The following is a 24,272-nucleotide window of genomic DNA, read 5'->3' as shown; positions in this document are numbered from 1 at the left end:
CCTCGTCTTCTCTCGTAATGAAGTTTGGATCATTGTCTCCTGGACCCTGGACTGAGGTGGAGTGGCGTGAACAGGCTGTGTGTCCTCGTCACCTCCCCATCTGAGCAGCCCCCATCCACCTCTACTCCTCCCACTATTCCCATGGCTACTCCCATGGGTGGCTTCTGCAGCCAGAAAATGGTCCCTGGAGTCGCCCTCCATGACTCTTCTGGGGCCTTTCTCCGCTGCTTTTAAGTCCCCCCAGGACCCCCCCCCCAGCTTTTAGCTCATGCGTCTTCCAGAGATTCTTGCCCCTCACCCCCTGGGTGCCAGACAGAGGTGCCGGCTGATGGGGTGCTGGGGATACAACTCTGAGGAAGGCAGACCGTGAGTCCGTGGATCTTTTGCCAAAGCTTCTCAAACTGCAGTGTGTGTCGGAGTCACCCCGAGGTCTGGTGGGCTCTGGCTCTGCAGGCTGGGGGCACCTAGAGCCTGCGTTCTGATTCTCCTGGGCCTTAACCATGCTGCTGGTCCAGGGACCACACTCTGAGTAGCAAGGATCTACACTGAGGAACGCAGGAGGGAAATCAATGCCCAGGAGGCTGAACAACAGGCCAATGAATGCCAGTGCTTAAGGAGCACCTACTGGGTGCCAGGCCCCCATCTGCACACTTGACTGCTCTTATGTGAGCCCCACAACAGCTCAGCCAGGAAGGTGCCAGTCGTCCTACTGGAGAGTTGAGGAAAGGGGTGACCCACCTTGCCCACAGCTTTACAGCCTGCAAGTCCTAGGATTCAAACCAGGATCAGGCAAGACTATGGCTCCACTCAATCCTCTGTCCTCTGTCCCAGTCAAGATGAGTGGCCAGAAGCGAGCCTGACCCGCAGTGGGCGTTTCATGCTTCTCAGATTGGGGGCTGTGTTTTGGGGACTGAGGATGGAGGTAGATCGCCGTCCCCAACTCTAGCATTTTCTCAGGTCCGCCCCTGTCCCACTAGAATACAGTCCACTCCCGTGGGGCCATACCATCTGTGGGGAAGCCCTGGCCATGGCGTCCCCCTGGGAGAGGCAGATTGGATGTGCTCTGGGCTCCTCCAGATGGCAGCAAGCACTTGGGTTGGCTCTGCTTGGGACCTTATGGCTCAGATCTGTGCAAGCACCGTCCCAGGCCCCCCACAACCTCCTGGAGACTCTCACTGCCCGGCAGTGGGCACCCCCCCTTCGTGTCCCCCACTCCTGTTCTTCCCCTGAGCCACAATGCTGCCCCTGCTGACTGCCAAGCCCAAGCCAGGATCCAGCCCCTGGTCGGCCGATGTGGAGCTCCGGGTTGCATGAATGGGAGGGGAAGAGGTTGGGGCCTGTGCCAGGGGCAGGGTGGGCGGAGCTGGCTGGCGGGCAGCCAGACTTGTGCAGCCAAGAAACAATGAGCCACAGCCCCGAGTGGTGTTTTATGGGTTTTCATCTCACATTGCCACCAAGTGATGCCTGAGAGACGGTAATTATCCCTACACAAATATCAGGGCATGATTACCCAGCTGGATTTACTGCCCTCTCTCCAACCAAGCCAAGATTGGATTAGGACACAATTAATTGATGGGCTGATCAACTCTTTAATGTGGGGCAAGGTCAGGAAGGGAGAGGCATCTATGGAAGGGGCAAGTCCCCAGGAAGGTTCTGGAAGGCCTGAAAGGAGGAACAGGGACAACCGTGGAAGGCTGTCCTAGGTAGCCTCGGCAGGCAGGATGACAGAGGAAGGGACAGACTCACCCCTACTCAGCCAACACAGAGCCCAGGGTGTCTGTGCAGCAGCGACCCCTCCCACTCTTAGAGGTCTCCGCTGTGAATTCCAGAGCAGGGTTTCCCAGCCCTGCTGCCAATTAGCATCTCCTGGGAGCTTTCGATGAACCCTGCTGAGCTGCACCCCAGGCAACCCACCCCCAAGGCTGGAGATGGACCCAGTTATCAGGTTATAATGTCCCCAGCCAGTTCCCGCTTGTGGCCTAAGATGAGGGCCACTGCCTCAGACTCTGTCATTTTCATGCTCAGCCCAGCAAGGGCCCCACCCCCACCCACCCATGAACGTTTTCACTTCATCGAGCACCTACTGTGTGCCAGGCACTGTTCTAGGACACGTCAGTGCATGAACCACAAAAATCCCGTCCTGAAGTTCATGATCTCCCCCAACCCAGCCTCTTTCTCTAAGTATCTGACTTCCCCTCTCCCAGCCCCTAGGACTCTAAGCTCCTTGAGAAGGAAGTTCCTGTATTGGTCATCTCGTGATCCCTGGTGGCCAGAGCCAGACCTTGACCATCCTGAATTCTCAATTAAAATTGGATAAATAAGTCCCAGCAAGAGCAGGCGGGCTGAGCCGTTGGCCTAAGAGGAGGTTTTCGGGTAGAGGGACAGCAAGGGTAGGCAGGCCAGGTGGGGGCCCGGAAGGCGGGCTTCCTGGGATGGTGGCATAAGCCTTCAGAGGCCTGGGGCAAGGGTGACAGTGCCCAGCAGCCTCAGCCCCAGGCACACACCTCCTGGTGACCTTCTGTGGGTTTGAGGGAGGCCCGTGGGCTTGAGTTAATTTTTCAGTTGAGTGATTCCATTGATTCATCGACGGGGTGTGGGGTGGAGCCCGGGCGTTTGTGCCCGGTCAGCACTTCTTGGGTCCAGCTGGCACAGCACCCAGCCATGGCCACCTGGCCCACTGTGGGGGATCCCGAAAGCCACTCTGGGACCCCAGCCAGCCCAATCCCATCATGGCCTTCAGGATGTTAGAGGAACCCACAGAAAGAGTCCCTCTCCCTTCCCTCAACTGGCATTTGGGATGTCTGCTTTGGAGTCCCTGGAAGAGGCTGAGACCCTGCAGCGTCCTGTGGGAATCTGTTCATCAAACCTTGCACCTACACCTTCTTTACTGGGTGGCCTTGGGTGAGATGTGTGACCTCTCTCAGCCTCAATTCTTCATCCATAGGAAAGAAAAAAATCATAGCAACTTCATAAACTCAGCTCCCTTCAAGGGCTCCGTAGACTGTATTCAAGGTCATAAGCATCACCTCCAGCATCCCTCCTGGTGGCGCCTGGGGTTGTCTTTCAGATCCTCCCTCCAGTCTTCTCTTCCTCACTACGTTTCCTCCTGAAGCAGGACGACTTGCTGTTCCTCCTGCCTGAAATGCTTTTCCTGCTGATTTCCTCAAGGTTCAATCCTCAAATAAACCTCCCTGAACACTTTATCTAAAATCTCAACTGGTCACTCCCTGCGCCCTCCAGTGGCTTAGATTTCCGTCTCGGTTTTGACCCCTGACTGAAGGTGCTCTATTCTTGTTTGGGGTCCATCTCTCCCACTAGTATTCACTCCCGGGGGCGGGAGCAGGCAGAAACTTTGTCTTGTTCACTGTTGTCCTTCGGGACCCAAAGAAGTGCCTGTCACTTAGTAAAACACTAAATACATATTTTTGAACGAACAACTGGGATAATGAATGGAAATGGCTTCGTGTGACACCTAGGACTTCATGAGCACTAACAGTAGCTGTTATAATTCTGTGGCTATGGGAAAGACAGAGAGTCTAAGAGTGTCCTTGGAGAACACAGGCCTTCCTCCTGGCCCATGGGAAAGAGCCTAGGAACAGAAAGGGGGAGGGCCCTGGTGTGAAGAAGGCACCACCCAGGTGGGTGCCACTTGGGTTCGGGTCTCGGGTTAAGAGTTAGAAAGTAGGTAGAGAAGGGGGGAGGGGAGGAAGGACCACAGCCCCACAGCGGAAACTCTCTTATCCCTTAATTGGCCTAGAAAAATATAAGCCAGGGCTTTCAGGCAGTGCTCTTCTGTGCCACCCAAGTGGGAGGGTAAGCAGGGCAACGGGTGACCAGAAGCAGATGCCAGCACCTCCCTCCACATGCAGGAACCCAGGCATCCCACAGCTCCTGGACCGAGCCATCCCCCTGAAGGTCCTGCTCTGGCCCACCCCAGCCACCTTGCTCCGTGGCCCTGAGAATCCTGCACATGTGACTAGCCTGGGGGAAGCAGGAGTTTGGGTAGTAACTCAGTGTGAAGCCCACCACTCAGTTTATTTTTACTTATTCAACTCAACAAAATGGGCATTAGAAAAGGTACTGTTAAAAAATAATTCATATGCTGCCTCCCTCCTCTCTCTACAAACAGTGTCAGGCCCTGCTCACACTCCAGCCCTTTGCATTTTCAATATATTTTGGGTATTATTTCATAGCAATCAATATACAGAAGGCTTTCTCATTCTTTTTATGGCTGTATAGTACTCCATTGTATAGATTTGCCATTAATTTAATTGGTTTTCTCTGGGTGAGCATTTAGATTGCTTGCAGTCACTTTGTCCTTACAAAGAATGCCACCAAATGAATAAGCCTGCACAATATGCCATTTCCCACATTTGCAGGTTTATTTGTAAAATAAATTCACAGAAACAGTGGCTGCGTCAAAGGAATACCCACATGTAGTTTTGATAAATGTGGCAAATTGCTCTCCCTAGAGACGGTACTCATTACACTCCCATCAGCCACGTCCCTGAGCGAGCACTTTCCAACACTCACTAACACAAATGTTTTATCAATTTTTTTTTTGGATTTGCCAATCTGATAGGAAAAAATTGATTTCCAAGTGTAGTTTTAATTTTCGTTTTTCTTAAATGAGTGAGGCTGAGAATATTTGTATATATTTGAAATTCCTGTCTGCTCATAGCCTCTGCCCATTTTTTTTTCTATTGATTATTGGCTTTTTATTATTGATTTGGAATACCTCTTTATAAATTAGGGAAATTAGCCCTTCGTCTGGAATATAAGTTGCAGATAATTCTCCCTGTTTGTCATTTTTCTTTTGTCTTTGCTCATGGGTGGGTTTTGTAATGTAGAAAACTTTCATTTTTATGGACCTGAATTTATGACTCTTTTCTTTTATGGTTGCTGGGCTGGGTGTCATACCCAGACAGGCTTCTGCAAGGGCTTTCATAACCTCTTGGAGAGGAGAGGGGAAGAGAGGAGAGGGGAGGGGAAGAGGGGAGAGGGGAGGAGAGGAGAAGGAGGTGTTAGTCACTGCACTACAGAGAGGAAAGGGGACTCAGATGGGCCGCACTTCTGGCCTCTTCTGCCTACATAACAGATGAGCGGTCTGCTCTTGAGAGAAGCATCCCTGTCCAGCAGCCCCTTCAGCCAGGCCCGGTTCCAACTGCACCCGAAAGCTCTGCGCCTCTCTATTCAGTGTGAGGCTTGGGCCAGTGGCTCTGGAGTCAGCTGGAAACTCTTAGAAATGCAGGCTTAGGGCCCCACCCTGAGAGTCCGAGGCTCCACCCTCTTTTCCTAGGATTCTTTAGGCCCTAGGGTCTCCTGATCTCCCCACCAGGTTTCACTTGGAGGCAAAGTCCTGGTTTTCAGCTGTCCCAGCCGGGCTCCATTTGGGGAGATGAGCTCAGGGTCGGCTCAGGCTCCTTCCCCCTTCCCCCTCATCGTGCCTCCTCACACCCTGAGGAAGCACACAGTGAGGAGCAGGGGCTCCAAAGACCAAGGCCTTGGCCCTGCAAAGAATGAGATTCCTTGGGGGGCTGGGGACTGCCCCCACCCCAACAAGCTGCCCTGCTCTGTAACACTGGGGCAGGGGGCTTTGCAGCACCGGACCACGGTTCCAAGTTCAGCGTGGCTATTTACAGGAAGCTGAGCAAAGCCCACTTCACCTCCGTGACATGAAGGCCAGCCTTCCTGGCAGACTGCGGAGGGCCCTAGAGGGGCTGATGGGGGGAGGCGCTGGCCGATTGCCTCTTCACCCAGCGGCAGAGGAAGGAAGGTGGGCTCAGGAATTATAAATGGGACCAGGGACACCTGAGTTTATTCTTTTAAAAAATGTCCTTTGCCTGAACTAGTTCTTTGTCCCCTGGGGCTGTCACCGCTGGGCTGGCTTTCCTTGGAGTGAGTCTTTGTAAAGCATTTTAAACTTGATGCCACAGTTGCCTCCTGAGGTGTGGCTCACGAGGACCTGCCCGGTCCAGCCCTGCTATCCCTTTTAGGAGGAGGACGAGGAGGAGGAGGAGAAGGAGGAGGAGGAGGAGGTGGACGTTATTATTTACTGACCTTATCACGAGCATTGCTCTAAGCACTTTACGTGCATTATCTAATTTAATGCTCATCACAACCTGGTGGCCACTCTCATTATCCCATTTGATAGATACGAAAAAGACAGTGCACATTTGCCCCTTGAGCCTCGGTGGGAGTGGTCCATGCCATGGAGTGAGGTTGGAGGCTGAGACCTCTGCCCTGCCACACACGCCTTCTCACTCTTCTTTGCCCCCCAGTTTCAGGTCACAGTCAAGTCACCTCCCTAGCAACCCTGAGAGGGCATAACGCCAGTGACCCTTAGGAAGAGCCCTGATGGCCCTGACTCCTGCTTCCAGAGGCTCCAGACAGCCCTCTGGGGGCAAAGCTGGTGTGCAGGGGTGGGTGAAGGGGCAGTGAATGGAGGGCTGTTTGCCTGATGGACAGCGCTGTCCTGGACGCTCTGGTCTTCCTCAGGAAGCTCCTTTCCCTTTTTGATGTGTGGGACAACTCCTCCTTCTCTGCCCCTCCTGCCTGTGCCCCAAATGAGGCTACCACAGGGGCTCAGTGCCCGGCCTGGTCCTCTCCTTTTCCCGCTCCAGCCCGCTGCTCAGTAAGCTGTCGTCCCTCAAGACCAGTGACCTCTTGCATGTGCCTTATTGCCCACCTGTGACCACCTCAAATGCAAACTGTCTGAAGCCAAGCTCCTCCCACCCACCCCCCACACAGGCCTCAGCTGGCCCAGCATCCCTGCTGGAATCCCCACCGTGGATGCCCCAGGGTCTCACCCGGCCAGCCCCTGCCCTTTCTGCCGTGGCCTCCTGTACCCAGAGCTTCCTCCCCCCTCCCAGGGCTGCCCCACAAACCAGGCTGGAGCGCCTACCCCAGTGGCCACCCCTGCATTTTCTCCCAGGCCAGCCCATCCAACCCTCCTCCACCGCCAGTGTAATCTTTCTGCAAACACTGTCTCCCCATGACACCCCCAGACCAGAAGCCACCTTGCCCCTTTGTCCTCAGCCAAGGAATTACTGGGTCCCCCTGCCCTGCATGTTTCTCCTCCTCCACCTGCACACACCCTCCTCTCTGGGCAAACCCAGGATCCCCCCATGCCTGTCTCTTGCCACCCTGTGAGCTGTGGAGCACAGTGCTCAGCATTGGCTCTGCACCCAGAGAGATCTGGCTTCAACTCTGTCTCCACCGCTCGCCAGCTCTGGGACACTGGGCAATGGACTTAACCTCTCGAACCCTCAATTTCTCCATCTGTAAAACGGGATTAGAGGGTTTAGATGAGATGAGGATTATGAAAAAGGAAAGTGCTTTGTGCAGAGTCTGACCATACGAAGTGCCACACACCCAGGAGTATGGCCCTCCAAGTCAGTTCGGCTGCCTCCTCCCTCAGAAAGCCCTCCCTGGTTACAGGGACCTCGTCCATCCTGATTTCGTGGCGTGTTCAGGTATATTATGTAGTCCTGCCCTGCTGGTCTCTGTGGGATATTAGGCAAGTTGCCTTCTCCTGTATGTCAGATACTTCGTCTGTACAGTGGACATGAAAACAGTACCTACCTCATGGGGTGAGTGAGTGACTCTGTGTGATGTGCCTGCACATAGAAAGTGTTAACTAGTACCAGCTTTACCACTGACCCATGGCATTTCCTCTGCCCACCCTTCTGTGTCCAACACTCTAAGCACCCTGGGTCAGGGACAGACACAGTCCCTCCCCGCGGCCTCACACAGCACCTGGCAGTGCATGGTGAGAACCTGAGCCCCACCCACTGGGCCTTCCCACCCTGGTCACCTATCAGCAACTGGAAGCACCACTGGACTCAGACCTTCCAAGCTCCTTGAATGTCAAGGCGTGGAATGGGAATTCCAAGACTTGCCTCTCCTGGGGCCTGTGGGCTATCCAGAAAGCCCACCCTGCCCATGAATGCCCTCCTGTCTCTCCCAGGGATCCAAGAGAGTCCCCCTCTGCTGCTCCTAACAGCCTCTCCACTCCCCGAGCAGCCTGTCCCTGCCTTGGTGAGGGGCCCCAGGGCAGAGTGCCACCACTACAAGGAGCCAGGAGGTGGGCGTGCACGCTGACACGGGGCCAGGGGCTAGTGCTGGGTGTTTATTGCCTGTGCCATCGACCCGCACAGCTCGCTGTTGATCTGTCTTCCTGACACACCTAATTACCCAGGTTGCAGCTGCCAGCGCGTTTGCTCTTCCTAAATCGCAGGCTCCCATCCCTCCTGTCGCCCAGGCCTCCGGGCCTCTGCCTGCAGAAGGGCTGCCATTGATTTTGCCGTTCCCGTTTATGATCTACAAGACTCTGCATCGCTGTTGCACATTTTACCTTAATTAGTTTATTCTTCTGGACGTCCCTGGTGAGCTCAGAGCCAGGAGGCTGGCAAGGGAGAGACGCTAAGAGCACATGGCACCCCAAATTCCTCTGGCCAACAAAGCCCAGAGCCTGCTCAGCCTCCTAGGACAGCAACATACCAAGATGGGTGCTGGTTCTATGGGGCACTAAATAGGTGGGCTTCCAAAGGGTTTCCATGGCCAATATGTGTGGGAAAGACAGGACTCAATAAAATTAAGAGGGTGATTTATTGCAGGAGTTTTCAAAGTTTTAGTAGACGGACGTCTGTTGAAAATATTTAGGAGTTAGGCAAGTGTGTAGTCTTTTCCAAACTCAAATGAACGTGGAATCCTTTCTCCAGGCAGCTGGCATGGACCAGGGTTCCACAAAGCACACTTTGGGAACTAGAGATGATGAGCCAGACAGAGGGGAACAGAGTACCCCCCCCCCGACCCTGGCCTATTTTTTTCTTCTTGTTTAGCTGAGGCAGAATCTTAATGGGGGCTTCAGAAATTTCTCACACTGAATCCAGAGGTGCCCATCCAAGCTCTGCCAGCTCCAGCTGCCAGCAGCTGCTTCTTGGCCCAAGCTTTGGTGGAGTGTAACCAAGGCACTTCAGGAAGGGACCAAGCTAGCTGAGGGGTCCCTGGTTTGACAGAGACGGACAAGCATTGCTTGTTGTTGGTGAAGGCTGGAGACCCAAAAACCTACAAGGGCCATCCTCAGAGGCTCCCAGGCACCTGGAAGCGAGGACAAGCTCACCACTACTTTCAGAACAGCTCGGATGACAGCAGCCCAAGTTCAAGCCCCTTCTCCATTGTCCTGAAGTCCAGAACACTCCGAAAGCCTCAAGCGCTGTTATTTAAGTTTGTGGGAAATTCAATGGATAGTTAGCAAAACATAGCCCGAGCCGATGTGAACTATTTATAAGCTTTATTTATCCCACTTAATGTGAATATTCATGTTTCACTGCAGAAATATTAATGTGTTTAATTATGGGGTGCCACCCCCCAGTCCCTGCTGGGGTGTTATATAACCCATGGTATGCGCACCGCATTACCTGTCTGAGATAAAAATCTAAATTTCTAGACACATTTGGGCCCCAGGGGTTTCTGTGAGGGGCCCTGGGCCTGCGGTGGTGTCAAGCTGCCACTGCCCTGCCTACAGGACCTGTGACCAGGGCTTCGTGTGTGTTTTCTCATGTGACTCCCACAGAGACAGTGTGCATGAGGCACAGCTCTTATCACAGTTCTCAGATGAGGAAACCAGCGCCAGAGGATGAGGAACTCACCAGTGCTTCAGTTTCCCTGCTGGCCTCCCTCCCCGGCCACACAGTGCTGGGCCGACCCGCACCTGTGGATCCCCAGAAACCTCCCCTACAATCACACTGCAGACCCTGCTTGCTCCCCATGGGGAGGCCTTCCCTCCTCTGTGGACCAGGGTGCTCAGCTGCCCCTCCAGGCAGGCAGGGACGGGGTGGCCCTGTTCCAGGGGCCAGCTCCTCAGTGCCCAGCCAGCATCCTTGAGGCCAGTTCCAGATCCCACCCACGCCGCTCCAGGTCTGAGCAGCCCCTGGGCTCAGGAAGCCCCAAACAACACCCTTCAGACCCTCTCAGTAAACTGGAATGTGGTTGCCACTGCCTTTCTCTTCCACAGATAAGAAAACTGCAGCCTAGAGGTCCTTTGTCATCCCTGGGCTGAGCCACTCGAGGGACTGGGATCTGCTTCTCTCTCCTCAACGCCACACTCACAGCCCCTCACACTCCGTCCCTCACTTTCCCACACCCACACATGCACATGTTTGCACGCCCATTCTCTCCTGCTACTCACTTGTTCTCTTACACACACTTGCACAGTCTGACCCTGAGCACTCATTCACACTCACAAAGTCACTGACTCTCACCAAACCCCTGCAATGCACAGCTCACGTCTCTATAGGACTTCGGAGAGTAGCTCATCTATAAAATGGGGAAATCATTTCTATCTAATAGCAGCTACCATTTTGGGGGGCACCGTGCCAAACCTTTCATGTGCAGCATCTCATTTATTCCTTGCAGTAAACTTGACTGTAGTTATTATTGTCGTCCTCATTTACAGACAAAAACTGGTCCCAAGCAACTTAACCAAAAATCTGGAACCTAGAAGTAGAATCGAGGCAGAAATGAGATTGCGCCTCGCTCTCATTTGCTCTAAACCCCAAGTTCATAACCGTTGTCCTGTCTCCCTCAGCCTAAGCCCACTACCTCTTCCAGGGCCAACCAGAGGGTCAATTCACAATGAAAACACCTAAGCACCCCAAATAGCACAGTCTCAGCTACTTGAGGTCTTGCTTGCCACTAAGGACCACCATGGTCCCAGCCACCTTGTGGCAGGTCCCAGGAGACACACCCAGAGGCCAAAATCTGTACCCTGGTCCATCCAATCTGATCCTCCCTTCCTCCTCTCTCCAGGGGTGGCCACATACACAGACAAACTGTTCAAGTTCCGCAATAACCGGTGGGAAGACATCCTGAGTGACGAGGTCAATGTGGCCCGGGGCGTGGCCAGCCTGTTTGCCGGACGCTCTGTGGCCTGTGTGGACAGGAAGGTGAGTGCAGGGGCACATGGGGGCCTGGGAAGAAGTGGAAGCACACGATGATGTGACAGCCAGGAGAGGAGCCACCGGGTAGATGTCCTCTGACAGAATGGTGACAGAGCTGCCTTGCCCAGGCTGCACAGCCCTGGTAGCTCCCACGGGGTCTTACACGAGGCAGGTACTAAGTACTCACAGCCGAGACTTGCAGGGTGAGTCCTGACGTACCTTTCACATCCTTACTCCCATGGAGCCCTTCCAGCCACCTGTGTGGAAGCAGCCAGGTGTGTCATCGTTGTGTCCATTAGACTCTTGAGGCCCAACTTGCAGCAGTGACTTAACCTGGGGACTCAAAAGACATTAGTGGCACAGCTAGGACATGAAGCAAAAATCTTCCAGCTGTAATCCTCGTGTTCGTTCATCCATTGATTCATTCAGCCAATATGTGCAAGTGCCTCCCATGTGCTGGGCCTTGAGCCCTGGCCCCCTGGAAACATGTATGGAACTAATGAAGGCACCACAGAGGGGCTCAGAGGCAGGCAGCTACGGGGCTGCCAGAATGTGCAGGCACTTGAGCTAATCGATAGCTCCATCAGCACCCTCTGCCCTGCTAGTGCCCCCTCCCCTAAAACGCATGGAGAACTCTGGCGGAGCTGGGAGGGCAGGAGCAGCTGCAGCCGTCTGCCCCATGTGGGGAGTAGCCGCCTGCCCAGGCTTGGGTCCCAGAAGACCTAGCCAGAGCTGGAGGCTTGCTGTGGAGGTGATTTATCCCTCCTGTCACCTGCTCCCCTGCCACCCACCTCCTTGGCTTTATAAACAGACACCACTGAATAGGGTCCCAGCTGCTGCCCTGTTTCCACAGGAGCCTCTCTGGCCCCCGTTCTAGGGCAGGGCCGAGGGGCTGGGCTCATTTTGGATGGAGATGGCACCAAGGGGATTGGGGATTCAGCGTGAATCTTCACAGCAGGGGCCTCCAGGCCTTGGGAGAAGGCAGGTGCCAGGTATAAATATTTATTTCTTAACAAGCTGGTGCTGGGGGGAGAAGCCAAGCTGGGCTGTGAAGCTGCATTTAGCCCTGACCTGAATCGGTGCCACCTGGACGCCTGCCTGGTGGGAGGGGACGGCAAGGCGACTCTGTGAACAGCCCCCGAGAATGGGAAGGGTAAAGGGGTGCCCGGCCTGGCCACAGCTGGGGCCTCTTGCCCCGCTCCTCCTGGCTTCCTGTCTGCCTGGGTCAGGACAAAGGCTTCCCGCTCTAGCTAAAGCGAGAAACTTCTCTGAGAACTGGAGGGAGGGGTGTGAAGGTTAATCGGAGATGCACTCTTTGTCCTAACAAGGTCATCTGCACACCCACACAATTAACCACAGGACAAAGGCTCCATGCGAAATGGAAAAAAAAAAAAAAAAAACCCTGGCACCGCAGAAGGTGCCCCCTCTCAGCCCTAGCTGCCAGCCTCCCAAGCCAGAGCCCTGCAGGCAGTAGGCACCGGGGAGGAGCTGCTTCTGGACTCCAGTCACCACCATCCTGGGGCCTGAAAACTGTGAGGGAGGAGTGGGGAGAGGCCAAGACCAGTGTGGAAGCTGAGAGAGAGGAATGGGTTGTGGTGGAGGAAAACAGGAGTATGGGGACCACGATAAGAACAGCTCATGCTTATTGGACTAGACTAACAGCTTGCCCCGCCCTGTGCTGAGTGATTGACAGCCCTCGGGGCAGGAGTCCTTATAGGAAGCCTATGATGTAGAGGCTGTCTGTATACCATTGCACACATACAGAAACTAAGGCTTCGAGCAGTGCAGCAGCTTGACATTGGTCCCATGGAAAGTGGCAGGCAAAGCCAGGAATTGAGCCCTGCCTGCCCCAGAATGCCACAGACAACCTTTTTACCTTCTGCTACCCTGTCTCTGGGTGAAATGATCAGACACACATTTCTAACCACAGCTGGTATTACAGCATTCACCCCAATAATCCCCCTTTAGCTCCACAATCCCTATCAGGGGGCTCGGTGGCTACCTGGCCAGGTGGTCATCCCCAGACCAATAGCATGAGCGTTGTTAGACGTGATAATTCTCAGATCCCACCCGACTCCACCTTCCAGACTCGACAGAATCAGAAATGCAGATGGGCCAGCAATCCTGGGTTCCTCTAGCCCTGCAGGGGATTCTGATGCAGGCTGAAAGTTGAGAGCCACGGAACGCCACATGCTTGCTGTTCCCTTCCCCTCCTCACATACTTCTCCTTCATTCTCTGCCCCAACCCTGGAGCACCTGAGCTCCTGTCCTTTATCCACAGCTGCCTCCTCACTCACCACCTTTCCAGACTGTGCTCAAAGCCGATCTCTTACAAGAAGCGTTCCCTGGTCGATAATGATTATGCCTCATGTTTATATAGCATTTTTATCTTTTCAAAGACCTTTCACATACGTTGTCTCATTTCATCTTCTCAACAACCCTGCCAGGAAGCAGGGGGAATCTGATCCTCATTTAGCATGTGCAGAGATGCAACCTGCAGATGGGGAGGGATGTGCCCAGGGATGTGGAGCCAGTTAGTGGGTTGAGGCTGGACCCAGGCCGATGGCCCCAGACCAGCGGTTCTCCACATGGGGTTTCGAGACCAGCAGCATCCACTTCACCTGGGAACTTGTTAGATATGCACATTCTCAGGGTCCACTCCAGACCTCTTAATCAGAACCTGTAGTGATCAAGCCCAGCATGTGTTATAACAAGCCCCCAAGTGGTTCTGATATAAGCCAAAGCACAGAAAACTCTCCAGAAACACCCTCCTTCCCCTTGGAATCATCCCACCGTCTAGGAATTATTGTGGTTAAGTTCACATGTGAATTTCTGCAGTCTTCTACAACTATAACACATCTATGTTTATCTGCTTTATCACTCCAATAAATTGAAGTAAGAAATTAGGTATAACTGAAATTTATAAATCTCCTAATTTCTACCAAAGTGCATTTCAGTTCATTTGGGCTTAATTGCCCATTTGTTGATGAGCTTGCTAACAGCTGGTGGGGTTAGAAATGGTTTGGAGTAGTTACACTTTCCCATTTGGCCTCCTGCATCCACTCTTCATCCAACCAGCCCACACATGAAGCTCCTGCCATGGGTGAGACCCCTTCAGAGTTCTTTCTTAATCAAAAAGGCATGTTTTAGCCAGACACAATGGCACACACATGCAATCCCAGTGACTCACGAGGCTGAGGCAGGAGGAGTCCACGTTCAAGGCCAGCCTTGGCAACTTAGCAAGACCTTGCCTCAAGATAAAAAATTAAAGTGCTGGAGATGTAGCTCAGTGGCAAAGTGCCCCTGGGTTCAATCATCAGTATAAAAAATAAATAAATAAAAAGGCATGTTTTGAAGCAGTGCATCTCAAACTTCGGTTTCACCTAGGACCCATGGGATTTTGTTAAAAGGCAGATTCTGATTGAGCAGGCCTGGGAAGTGCTGAGATTCTATATTTCTAACATGCCCACACATATCACCAATGCTGTGGTCCAAGGACCACTTTGAGTATCAGGATAGGTAAAGCATACCCAAGGAGCAGACTAGAGACATAGGTAACCCACACTGAGGGGGAGCAGCTTCACCCCCTTACCAGAGCCACCCCTTGACACTGATTCACAGTCCAGCAGCTTTGAACCAACTGCCTGGGCTTTCCCTGCATACACCATTCTTTCTCATCTCTGCCTGGAAGGTTCTTTCCCCTTCTCACTTCACCTGACCAAGACTCCTCTTGGAAAACCTTTACCAAGCCAGGCACAGTGGTGCATGCCTATAATCCTGGTGGCTCGGGAGGCTGAGACAGGAGAATCTCGAGTTCAAAGCCAGCCTCAGCAAGAGTGAGGCACTAAGCAACCCTGTCTCTAAGTATAATACAAAATGGGGCTGGGGATGTGGCTCAGTGGCCAAGTGCCCCTGAGTTCAATCCCCCGTGACCAAAAAAAAAAAAAAAAGAAAACCTTTTCCGCACTTCCCATGGCAAGGAAGTGCTCCTCTGTGTTAGAAGCACCATTTCTGTGCCCCCCAAAAGTCCTGACAGAATCTGCCATGCACTTGTGTGCTTATTGATGCCTCTGTTTCCCCCAGAGACCCCAAATTCCTTTTCTATCCTCACCCACCTATTACACAGACCAAAGTGGCTCTTGATCAGCTTCCCCCAAAGAAAATGGTTTTCATAAGAACGTGTAAAACAGTGACCAGACAGTGGGACAAGGGTTCTGGTTGCCTCAAGCACAACTTTTTCTCTTGCGTCCTTTTGTATGTCTTGCCTTTCAAACTAGACTCGATGCCACCTAAGGACAGGGGCTTTTCTTCTGCACATTTTTGTAGAGCACCTTGCCCATAATTGGAGCTCAAGAAATATTTGCTAGAGGGGAAGTAATAGAAAAGTATAAATGGAAAACTAGAAAACTGATTCAGAAGTTGTGTGGATCTCTTGGGAACAAGGGAGCATCCATTGAAAAAAAATAACACTATTATAATAACAGGCAGAGAAGAATCTTTTATCAGCAATGCTTTGGACTACAGGGGAGAATGGCGACAGCAAGAGGCTCTCTGGCGCCCAGGGCTTCTCTTGGATGCAAAGGGAGAAAAAAATTGAGACAGTATTATAAAGGCAGAAGCAATCTTTCTTTCTGGTAATACGGGGAGAAGAAGGGGATGGAAGAGAGAAGGAAGATCCCTGCAAATCTGTAGCCTCTCCGGCTACCAAAATAGAAGAATGGAGAATCACAGGGTGGGAAGAAGGAGAGGGAGAAGGCTCCGGAATTTGCTTGTCATCTTGGCTGGAGTGGGCTTGAATGGGAGAGAGAGAGACTGAGAATAATGGGAATTGGTAGATCAATCAATCAGCAAATATTTATTGAGCAGCTACCCTGGCTGGCAGCTGGAGAGAGCTCAGCTGGAGGGAGGCACATTAGAAAATTGTCTATAAAAAGGTGATTGTGGGGGAGAGGGAGGGATGTGTTCTTCTGGAACAGGATGGAAGGAGAAGCAGGGCTGCTTTGTTGTCCGCCTGGGGTCGGGTGTCACTCATCACAGCCTTTGTGAAAAGCCCCCTGGAGAGGTGGTGCACACAGCCTGCCCAACCCAGAACCCAACCCAGCTATGGGCCTGGGGAGGGGGCAATTTTCTGGGGACAACTGGGATGGGCTCCTCACCCACCTTCTTCTCCTCTTCCTCAGGGCTCCGGACGCTACTCTATCTACATCGCCAATTATGCCTATGGTAACGTGGGTCCTGATGCCCTCATTGAAATGGACCCCGAGGCCAGTGACCTGTCCCGGGGCATTCTTGCACTCAGAGATGTGGCTGCTGAGGCCGGGGTCAGCAAATACACAGGTATGCAAAGGGACATGGAGGCTGTGAGCAGAGGGTCAGGGGCTGGGGTCCAAGTCCCTGAAAAGTTGAGTCTAATTCATCAGAGACCACAGGACAGATGAGCTTATGTCCCTGCGGAGGGGAGGATGAAGGCTTTGTTCCACCCCACCTTGCACAAGGCGCTCCTCCAACCCTGTCTCTCCAAGTGTGGATGTGACATTTGGCAGGCCTGAGCTTTGGGGGCCAGCAGGGGACACCAGGCATCAGAGGTTGCCAGAAAGTGGGGTGAGACCACCACCACATGATCCTGTCCCTGGAACCTTGTGCCCCATTCCCAGCAGTGTCCCCAATGATGGGCGACCAGTTTCTTCTGTAGGAGAAAACGGACCCATCACCAAAGCCAAGATTTAAAGCATTCTTTATTGCCAAATAGCAGATGAAATTATTTACCTGTAAGCGGCCAGGAATTGAGTGCTAAATCCCTAAGCTTCGGCTGGGTCCTGTCTTGGATAACTGAGCTCAAAGAACTGTGTTCTTGTTCCAGAACCTCTCCAGCATTTTTTCTGACGGCATGCTCCCCCTCCCCCCATCTTTCTGGATGGGGGACTATTGTCAGAGTCTTTGACAGGGAGATCTTTCTAGGGAAGGCTGTTTTTCTAATTCCAGCACGGCTGCTGACTAAACTCTGATAATCTGCCAATAGACTGCTGATGGCAGAGCAATCCAGTTCCTGTTTGGGGTGCCAAAAATCAAGAAGCCAAGGCTGTACACAACACTTCTCACAGGCGCTTGGGCCTCACTCACACCTGCCCTGAACTTGGGGTGTAGAAATTTTCAGTGGTTGACCTTCTCCATTTACCCACCCCACCTTGTATCAAAGAGCCTTCCAAAGCCACAGTCAGCCCGAATCCCAATCCTGAGGCCGGAAGGATACTTGAGGATTCATTTGGGCCATCCCCCTGCCTCCAGACACATGACTGGTGGCATCATCTCAAAGTCCTACCCAGAAAAGGTTGTCTGTGTCTCCCCGGAGTTGATTATGCCCTTCTCTAGCCAACTTTCCACTTCGGTGAAAGGCGGAGATTAATGTTGACCTGTCTGGCAAAGTTTGTGGGGACAAATGACTAGACAATAAAATAGTTTACACAGCTCAAGCCCCATCAAAGTGCCTAAGAGCTCCGCGTGTGAATGTACCGCGGAAAGGCTGAGTGTCAGTAATAAACCACGTTTCCCTGGGAAAAGGAATAAACAGGCAGGCGCTTAAGCCTAGATTGGTACCGTCAATTTTGCTGAGTACTTCCCAGTTCTGTGCACTGGACTGGCTTGGCAATTAAGTGCCTTGATCTTGCAGGAGATGGGGGTAGGTTGGGGGTGGGGGTGGAGCACTTGAAAATGATGAGATGGAAGGGAGGTAAGGACTGGGAGAGAGGGTTGTACACAGAATGGAAGAATTCAGGAGGTTTGAGCACGAAGGGGGCATTGTTGATGCTGGCTGGGCTGGCATGGAACCCGTAGGGGAGGGGGCCGAGCAGAGACAGCTGAGGAGCAGGAATGGGATGGGAGCATCAGCCAACTGTGCCTGGCTGTGCGGGAAGAATGGGGCAGCCCAAGGAGGGGACCGCAGCTTCTGTGGAGGTATGGAGGAGGCTAGGGCAGCTGGCGTGCCCAGAGGACACATCAGAGCAGCTCTGCAGACTTCCAGAAGCCATTTGGCTGACAAGAACCTATTTGGCCCACCAAGTTACTATTCTGTCTGCCCCCCTTCCCCAGCCCACCCTTTTCCTGCCCGCCAAGCCCCCCAACAGTACTCTGAAGCCCCCCTTTGTCACTCAGCTAATGACATGTGGACATCTGGCTGGAAAACTAGCCCCCAGTGCCCCCTTGAGCCCCAGGAATGGACCCCAAAGGGCCACCATGCTGCGCCAGCCTGATGGCTGAGGCTCTGGGCAGGTAGCCAGTGCTCAGTACCGGGCCGGTGCCAGGGGGTCTGGGAAGCCAGGAGGGAAGCAAGCAGGGATGAACAGGCTGGGAGAGAAGCAAGCTGTGGCCAGATGTGCACTCAGGGAGCTGGGCCTCTGCAGGCAAGCCACACAGCATAGAAAGTCTGTCATCTGGGAGAACCTTGCATTTTCCCAGGGAAGAAACAGGTCCTTAGAAAAGGGACTCGCCCAAGGTCACATAGGAGATTTGTAGAAAACAAACACTTAGAACCCCATTTCTTGATGCCTAACCTGTCACCGCCAGCTGACCTTTCTGATGACCTCCAGCTTCAGAATTCTGCTCCAGACTTGTGAAGGGGAAAGCCCCGCACCCTCTGGGAATGCAGACCAAAGCGTTGGCGCTCAGACCCCAGGTTGTTGGGGCCGAAGCAGCTGCCTGGCTGGGGGTGCTCAGGGCAGCAGGGGGAGGCCCGGTCACTGCAGTGGCTGGCGGAGCCAAGGCGCTGCCCGTGCACCAGCTGTCCGACTCTGCGGGAGGGGGAGGGGAGGCCTCCTCTCCAGACTCTATTGATTCTGGCTGCCACTGCTGCTCTGCTGGGTCACAGTGCCATCTAGTGGCCATCCTGACCACTCTCAGGGGACTCAAGGGCCCCTGGAGGGTAGCAGAGCGAGAGTCACTGCTCCCTGAGAATTGCAAGCCCCAACTTCTCCAATGGCGTGGCTTCCTGGAGCCAGGACAGGGTCCTGCATGAGAATTCTGAGAACTGGGTCCGCCAAGGCAGAGGGCCTGGCATGGAACCAGAGGAGGGGGAAGGCAGAAACCAAGGTACCCACACTGCCTCTGCGACCCGGTGACCTTGGGTCTGTCCCTCAGCCTCCCTGAGCACCTTGAATGAGCCAGTTTAGCAGACGGCTCAGAGGACGGGTCCACTGCCACGTGCTGATCGCACCCACCATGCCCTCCAGTCCAGGCAGCAGTGGGCAGATATGAACCCTCCCAGTGACAGCGCACTCGCTCTCACAGGTGGGTGCTGGAAAATGAAAGGGATGAAAGTGGGGCACGCCTGGTACACTGCCTGGCACACGGGCAGTACCGGCTGCGAGTAACAAATACCCACACTCTTCTATCCTGGGGCCTTGACAGAGTGACACCAGGGCCCTCTGCTGGGCGTCTCCTGGCCACAAGGGACGCTGCACTAAGCGCAGGGGACATCAAAGGGAAGAAAGGCCACCCTACCCTGGAGGCATTGTGTGTGTGTTCCCTGCCTGACCCCCAGCCCGGGGCACTGCAGTGGTGTCTCCTCCATGCCCCCCAGCTTTCCTCCCTCCTTCCCACTGGACCCGGTCCCCCCAGGCCTCACTCCCTCCCTGGGAGCCCTGCATTTTGGCCTCACTCTTTGAGGGAGCATCTGCCCAGGCTGCAAGGTGGTGATTAAAGAAGCCTTAAAAGAAATTTGGAAAGAAAATGAAGGTGGATTTATGATGTCGGGTGGGGAGTTTTGCCGTTGGCTGGGAGCAGCGTGGAACAAGCGGAGGGCAGATCTGATTTATAGGAAGTCATTATTGGAGGAGACGGAGAGGCCTGAAGCCCAGCTGAGGCCTTCTGGCACATCCCCATCAGCAGCACCACCGGGGGCCACAGGGTGGGGGGCCAAGGAGCCTCCCAGTTTCCCAGGCCAGCACCAGCCTTCCAACAGGAGCACAACGGGTCTGACAGCCAGGACCAGGTGGGGCTGGAGTGGCCGGTTCCTCAGCAGGGGCCAGGACCCATAGGGAATGCCATCAGGGGCCAGCCTGCCAGGGGTCCCCAGAGTCCAGGATACACGGGGACCATTTCCCTAGGGGGGGTCAGATGCATTTGAAGACTGTCAGAAAGGGATGCCATTTTTTCTTTTAAAACAAACATAGATATATTGTAGAATAGAAATGTTATTTTTGTATGCATTTTTCTCAGCCAACACAAGAGATTTTAAAGAAATGTCAAGCCCATGGCGGGTCACTGCGGGCTACACCCCCAACATGCCAGTACAAGTTGCTCCCTGTTGGGAGAGACTTTAGCAGAAATGTTTGAGAAGCAGCCTGGGGAGAGGGCATGTGGATTGGACTGTGACCCCACTGCCCAGTGGCTGTGATTGCTCCTCCTGTTTCCCACCTAGAAAGTGGTACTGGGGGTCCGTCGGGGGTTGGGAAGATGATAGTCAAAAAAATGACACGTTTTACTTAAGAGGAATGGGTTCCAGAGGGACACTGTACAACATGGTGGCTACAGTTAATAATGCATTGTAGTCTTGAAAATTGCCAAGAGGATAGATTTTAAGTGTTCTCACCACAAAAAAAAAAAAAATGATAAGTTTGAGGTGATGCGTATGTTTGTCCATCAGCTGGATTGAGCCATTTCACAACGTACACATTCTTTCAAACATGACATACATGAGAAGTCTACAAATGTTTATTTCTCGGTTAAAAAGAAAGTGGTTATGATGAAACATACCTTGGGGTGTTGAGAGACCCATGTGGGGTGCACATGCATGAGGCACATAGGGCAGAGCCATGGGCACTAGAGGGACTCTTCCTGCCACTCCTGTGCCCGCTCCTCACCTCAAACCGCTTTTTCCAGCCCCCTCGATGCTGGGGAGTAAAGAGGGACCCCTCTCTCTTGCACTGTCAAGAGGCCAAGGTTTGGAAATCTACCACCCTGGGGACAATGGTGGAGTCTGTCCTGGTGCATCCTGCAGAGCTAGGACAGGAAGGGGAGGGCTGGAGCACCTTTGTCCAGCACCTTCCACGCCCATGCCCTGCAGAGCCAGGTCCTGCCCAGCATCTGAAGCCCACTGAGAGCAACACACACCCACACCAGCTAACTCTGTTTCCAAATCTCCCAGAAAATGTAGGATGGGAAACCGTGTGGCCATCCTGACCTGCACCTCATACCCCCTTCTGTAACCCACCTGCCTCCCGTCTGTCCTAGCCCTACTCTTTTACATTTTGTGTGTTCTTAGCAGCTGGTAGACTTTGGCAACCCTGTTTCCATCAAGATCCCAGCAGACCAATGTCCTGGGCCTAAGTCTGGTGGCTCACGGGCCTCCCTTCACAGCCTCCACAGGGGCAGAAGTTCCCCCACCCACACAGGGCAGGGGACTGAGGCCCCGGAGGAACCGCTTCCCAAGTTCCTGAAGCCAGAGAGGCAGAGGCCAGGCAAGAATCTTGAGGCCTTTCCCCAGCACCATCCATGTGCTCCAGCCCCGCCGCCTTTTCCTTCCTCACCCCGACCCCATGCTCCCAGAGCCAGTCCAGACACAGCCTAGGAGATGAATTGCCCTCACCCAAACCCCACTCAAGTCTGCATTGCCAAAGCACCAGGGTTCAGAGCTCTAGGGGTGCAGTTTGTGAGGACAACCAAGGCTGCCCTGTGGGGCTCTGGCAGGATGGGCAGATCAACAGAGGGAGGGCTGCAACGTGGCAGGAGGAGGTGGGGGCCATGAGGGCCACTTCCTCCTGCCCAGCCTGGTGGGCAGAGTGGGCAGAATTCCTAGGGAGTCCTGGGCAGGGAGGAACATTCAAAGCCCAACAGCATAACAAGGAGGGCTTTGAAGCTTGAAAGTGCTGGGGGAAAATAAAGTGATATTATTCACTCAGCAGGTGGTAAATGGTCCCAGCTAATGACTATGTTGCACCTGACATTTTTGAAGGTAACTTCTAAACACCATCTCACTTAATATTTATGAGAGCCCTGAGAAGGAGCTGTTATTATTAATAGTCTTGTGTCACAGGCAAGAAAACAGAAGCCCAGAAAGGTTAAGTGATGTGCCCAAGATCACACAGCTCAGACTTGGACTTCCTGATCCCCAGTCCTGTGGTCCGGCCCGCCACCAGCACAGCCTCTGAAGTCCCACCCACTCTTTATCCCTGAGAGAAAGTGTTGGCTTCAAATATAAAAAGAAGTCATTGATATAAAGTGGAGTCAACTCCTCGTTAGAACATCATTGTTGAAGGTTAGATGACGGTGTTCCTAACTGCCCCCTGGGAGACCCAGGCAGTATGTGAACCTCAGAAAGAAGAGGAAAAGATGGGCGTAGAGGAGGAAGAAGAGGAGGGGAGAGATCCTGGTGAAGACACTTGCTGACACCTTTGTCTTCGACCTGGCAGTAGGAGTGCGGGCCGCATCCACAGTAGGTGGATTTCATTGGTTTGAAGAGGACTTACATGTCCCTTTGGGAGTAGAGTTTTCTCTGTGACATCAGCAAGGGATACAGATACCAGGCTGCCCCTGCCTCGGAGTCCAGTTTGGACCCCATCCAAAGGTTGCTGGAGCTGATGCCCAAGAGGCTGGCTCCCCGACTGTCTGTCGACTCACCTGCTCCCCAACTGTGCCGCCAACTTGCCAAGAAGGAGTTGTGGGTAACATCTCTGTTGTGGTCCGGTTGCCATGGCGATAAATTGCCGCTAATTAGTAGTGTGGTTACCATGGCAATTTTCTAGTAATTACAGGTTACAAATGGAGCAAGGCTTCAACCCAACCCAATTAGTTAATTAGAAAGATTTAGAAATTTGTCCAAAAGGGAAATAACCTGCTTTGTAGAAAATGAAGGGAATGTGTCACCGCCTGGGAGCAGAGTCAGAGAGGAAACTGGAGGATGCCGGATCTTCCGGGGAAGAAGGATGGAGTTGCATGGCGGCAAGTCCTGAGTCCCACTTGGGATTGCCTGGGGACCTGAGTAGGCCAAGGATTTCTCACGGAAGCTGGCTCCTGGGCTGAGCCTGGCAGGACCAGGGCGGGCACAGCTGCCAACAGCTACTTAGCAGCTCCTTTTTTAATGGGCAGAAGCAGGGCCCAGGTTGAGGCTTGGAAAGAGCTCGGGAGGCTGCCCTGCCCCCCCCCCACCCCGAGGTGTCTTGGCAGATGCACCCCAGGAACAGGGGGAATTTAGTGTCCCCATCGTCACCTGGGCCATGTGGAGAGCTAATCAGACTTCAGGGGAGGGGTCCAGAGGCAAGGCCCTGAGGTGTAGCGAGTGGTTCCACCAGGAGAGCAGTGAGAGAGACAGCGCCCTTCACCCTACTCTTCCTCCCTGGCCCCGAACTCTAACAGTCAGGCTTCATCTGCGCAGATGAGAAAGGCCCTGTGATCTCCTCCAGGACATCTCGGTATGGAAGGAGCCTAGGAACCCAGAGAGCCCCCTTCTCAAATTAGCATAGTCACTTTGGGGAAACCCCTGACTGGAGGGATGGGGAGAGGGCAGGGCCTGACCCACGGTCACACAGCTCTCATTAACTTTTTTTTAAAAATTATGTTCTGGAGTGCTTATAACCATTCTTATTATTAGAGAATGTCGTCTCATGGTCAGTATAACGTTATACTAGAGAGCTTTACGTTTCAAACTTGAGTGTGCACATGCACCATTCAGGGGTCTTGTTAGGATGTAGGTCCTGATTCCAGGCTCTCCATGCCTGGCCTGCAGGCCTGACTCTGAGCAGCAAGGCTGTAGAGTCTACAAGCTCTTTCATATACCTCAACCCATCTTTTTTCATTGACATTTAAAAATGTGTATATTTATCATGCACAACATCATGTTTTGAAATTTGTAGACCTTGCAGAATAGCTGACTTGAGCCACTTAGCAAGTGTTATTTCACATACTTAGCACTTGTTTGTGGTGAGGTCACTCAAAGTCCACCCTCTTAGCAAGTTCAAGTGTCTGGCACATTGTTACTAACTACAGTCACCATGTTGTACAAAAGCGCTCACAAATTTATTCCTCCTGTTTAACTGGAGCTTTGCGCCCTTTGACCAACATCACTTCTCTCCCCAGCTGCCCGCTTCTCCCAGCCCCTGGAGATGACACCATTCTACTCTCTACTTGCATCCATTCTAAGTTTTTAAGATTCCACATTTGAGCCATCCCTTACGGCATTTGTCTTTCTGTGCCTGACTTAGATCACTCAGCATGGTGTCCTCCAAGTTCATCCATGTTGCCACAAAGGACAGGATTTTCTTTTTCCGTAAGGCTGAGTAATGTTCCATTGTATAGACAAATCTCATGTTCCTCACCCCTTCATCTGTTTATGGACACTTG

General features: G+C 53.1%; 1 protein-coding gene across 6 annotated transcripts in view; it reads left to right on the top strand.

The window, feature by feature from the left end:
- The window catches only part of Crtac1 (cartilage acidic protein 1), a 134,428-nt gene that overhangs the window by 83,096 nt on the left and 27,060 nt on the right, over window positions 1-24,272 (top strand). For all 6 annotated transcript variants that reach the window (XM_048807104.1, XM_015494599.2, XM_015494601.2 and 3 more), the window contains exons 4-5: window positions 10,813-10,949; window positions 16,124-16,280. In XM_048807104.1, coding sequence (XP_048663061.1) covers window positions 10,813-10,949; window positions 16,124-16,280 — 294 coding nt within the window. The remainder of the gene's footprint in view (window positions 1-10,812; window positions 10,950-16,123; window positions 16,281-24,272) is intronic.

This window comes from Marmota marmota, unplaced genomic scaffold (assembly GCF_001458135.2).
Source record: "Marmota marmota marmota unplaced genomic scaffold, marMar, whole genome shotgun sequence".
Lineage (NCBI taxonomy): Eukaryota > Metazoa > Chordata > Mammalia > Rodentia > Sciuridae > Marmota > Marmota marmota.
The sequence above is the reverse complement of the archived record's forward strand: the minus strand, read 5'-3'. Positions and strand labels throughout refer to the sequence as shown.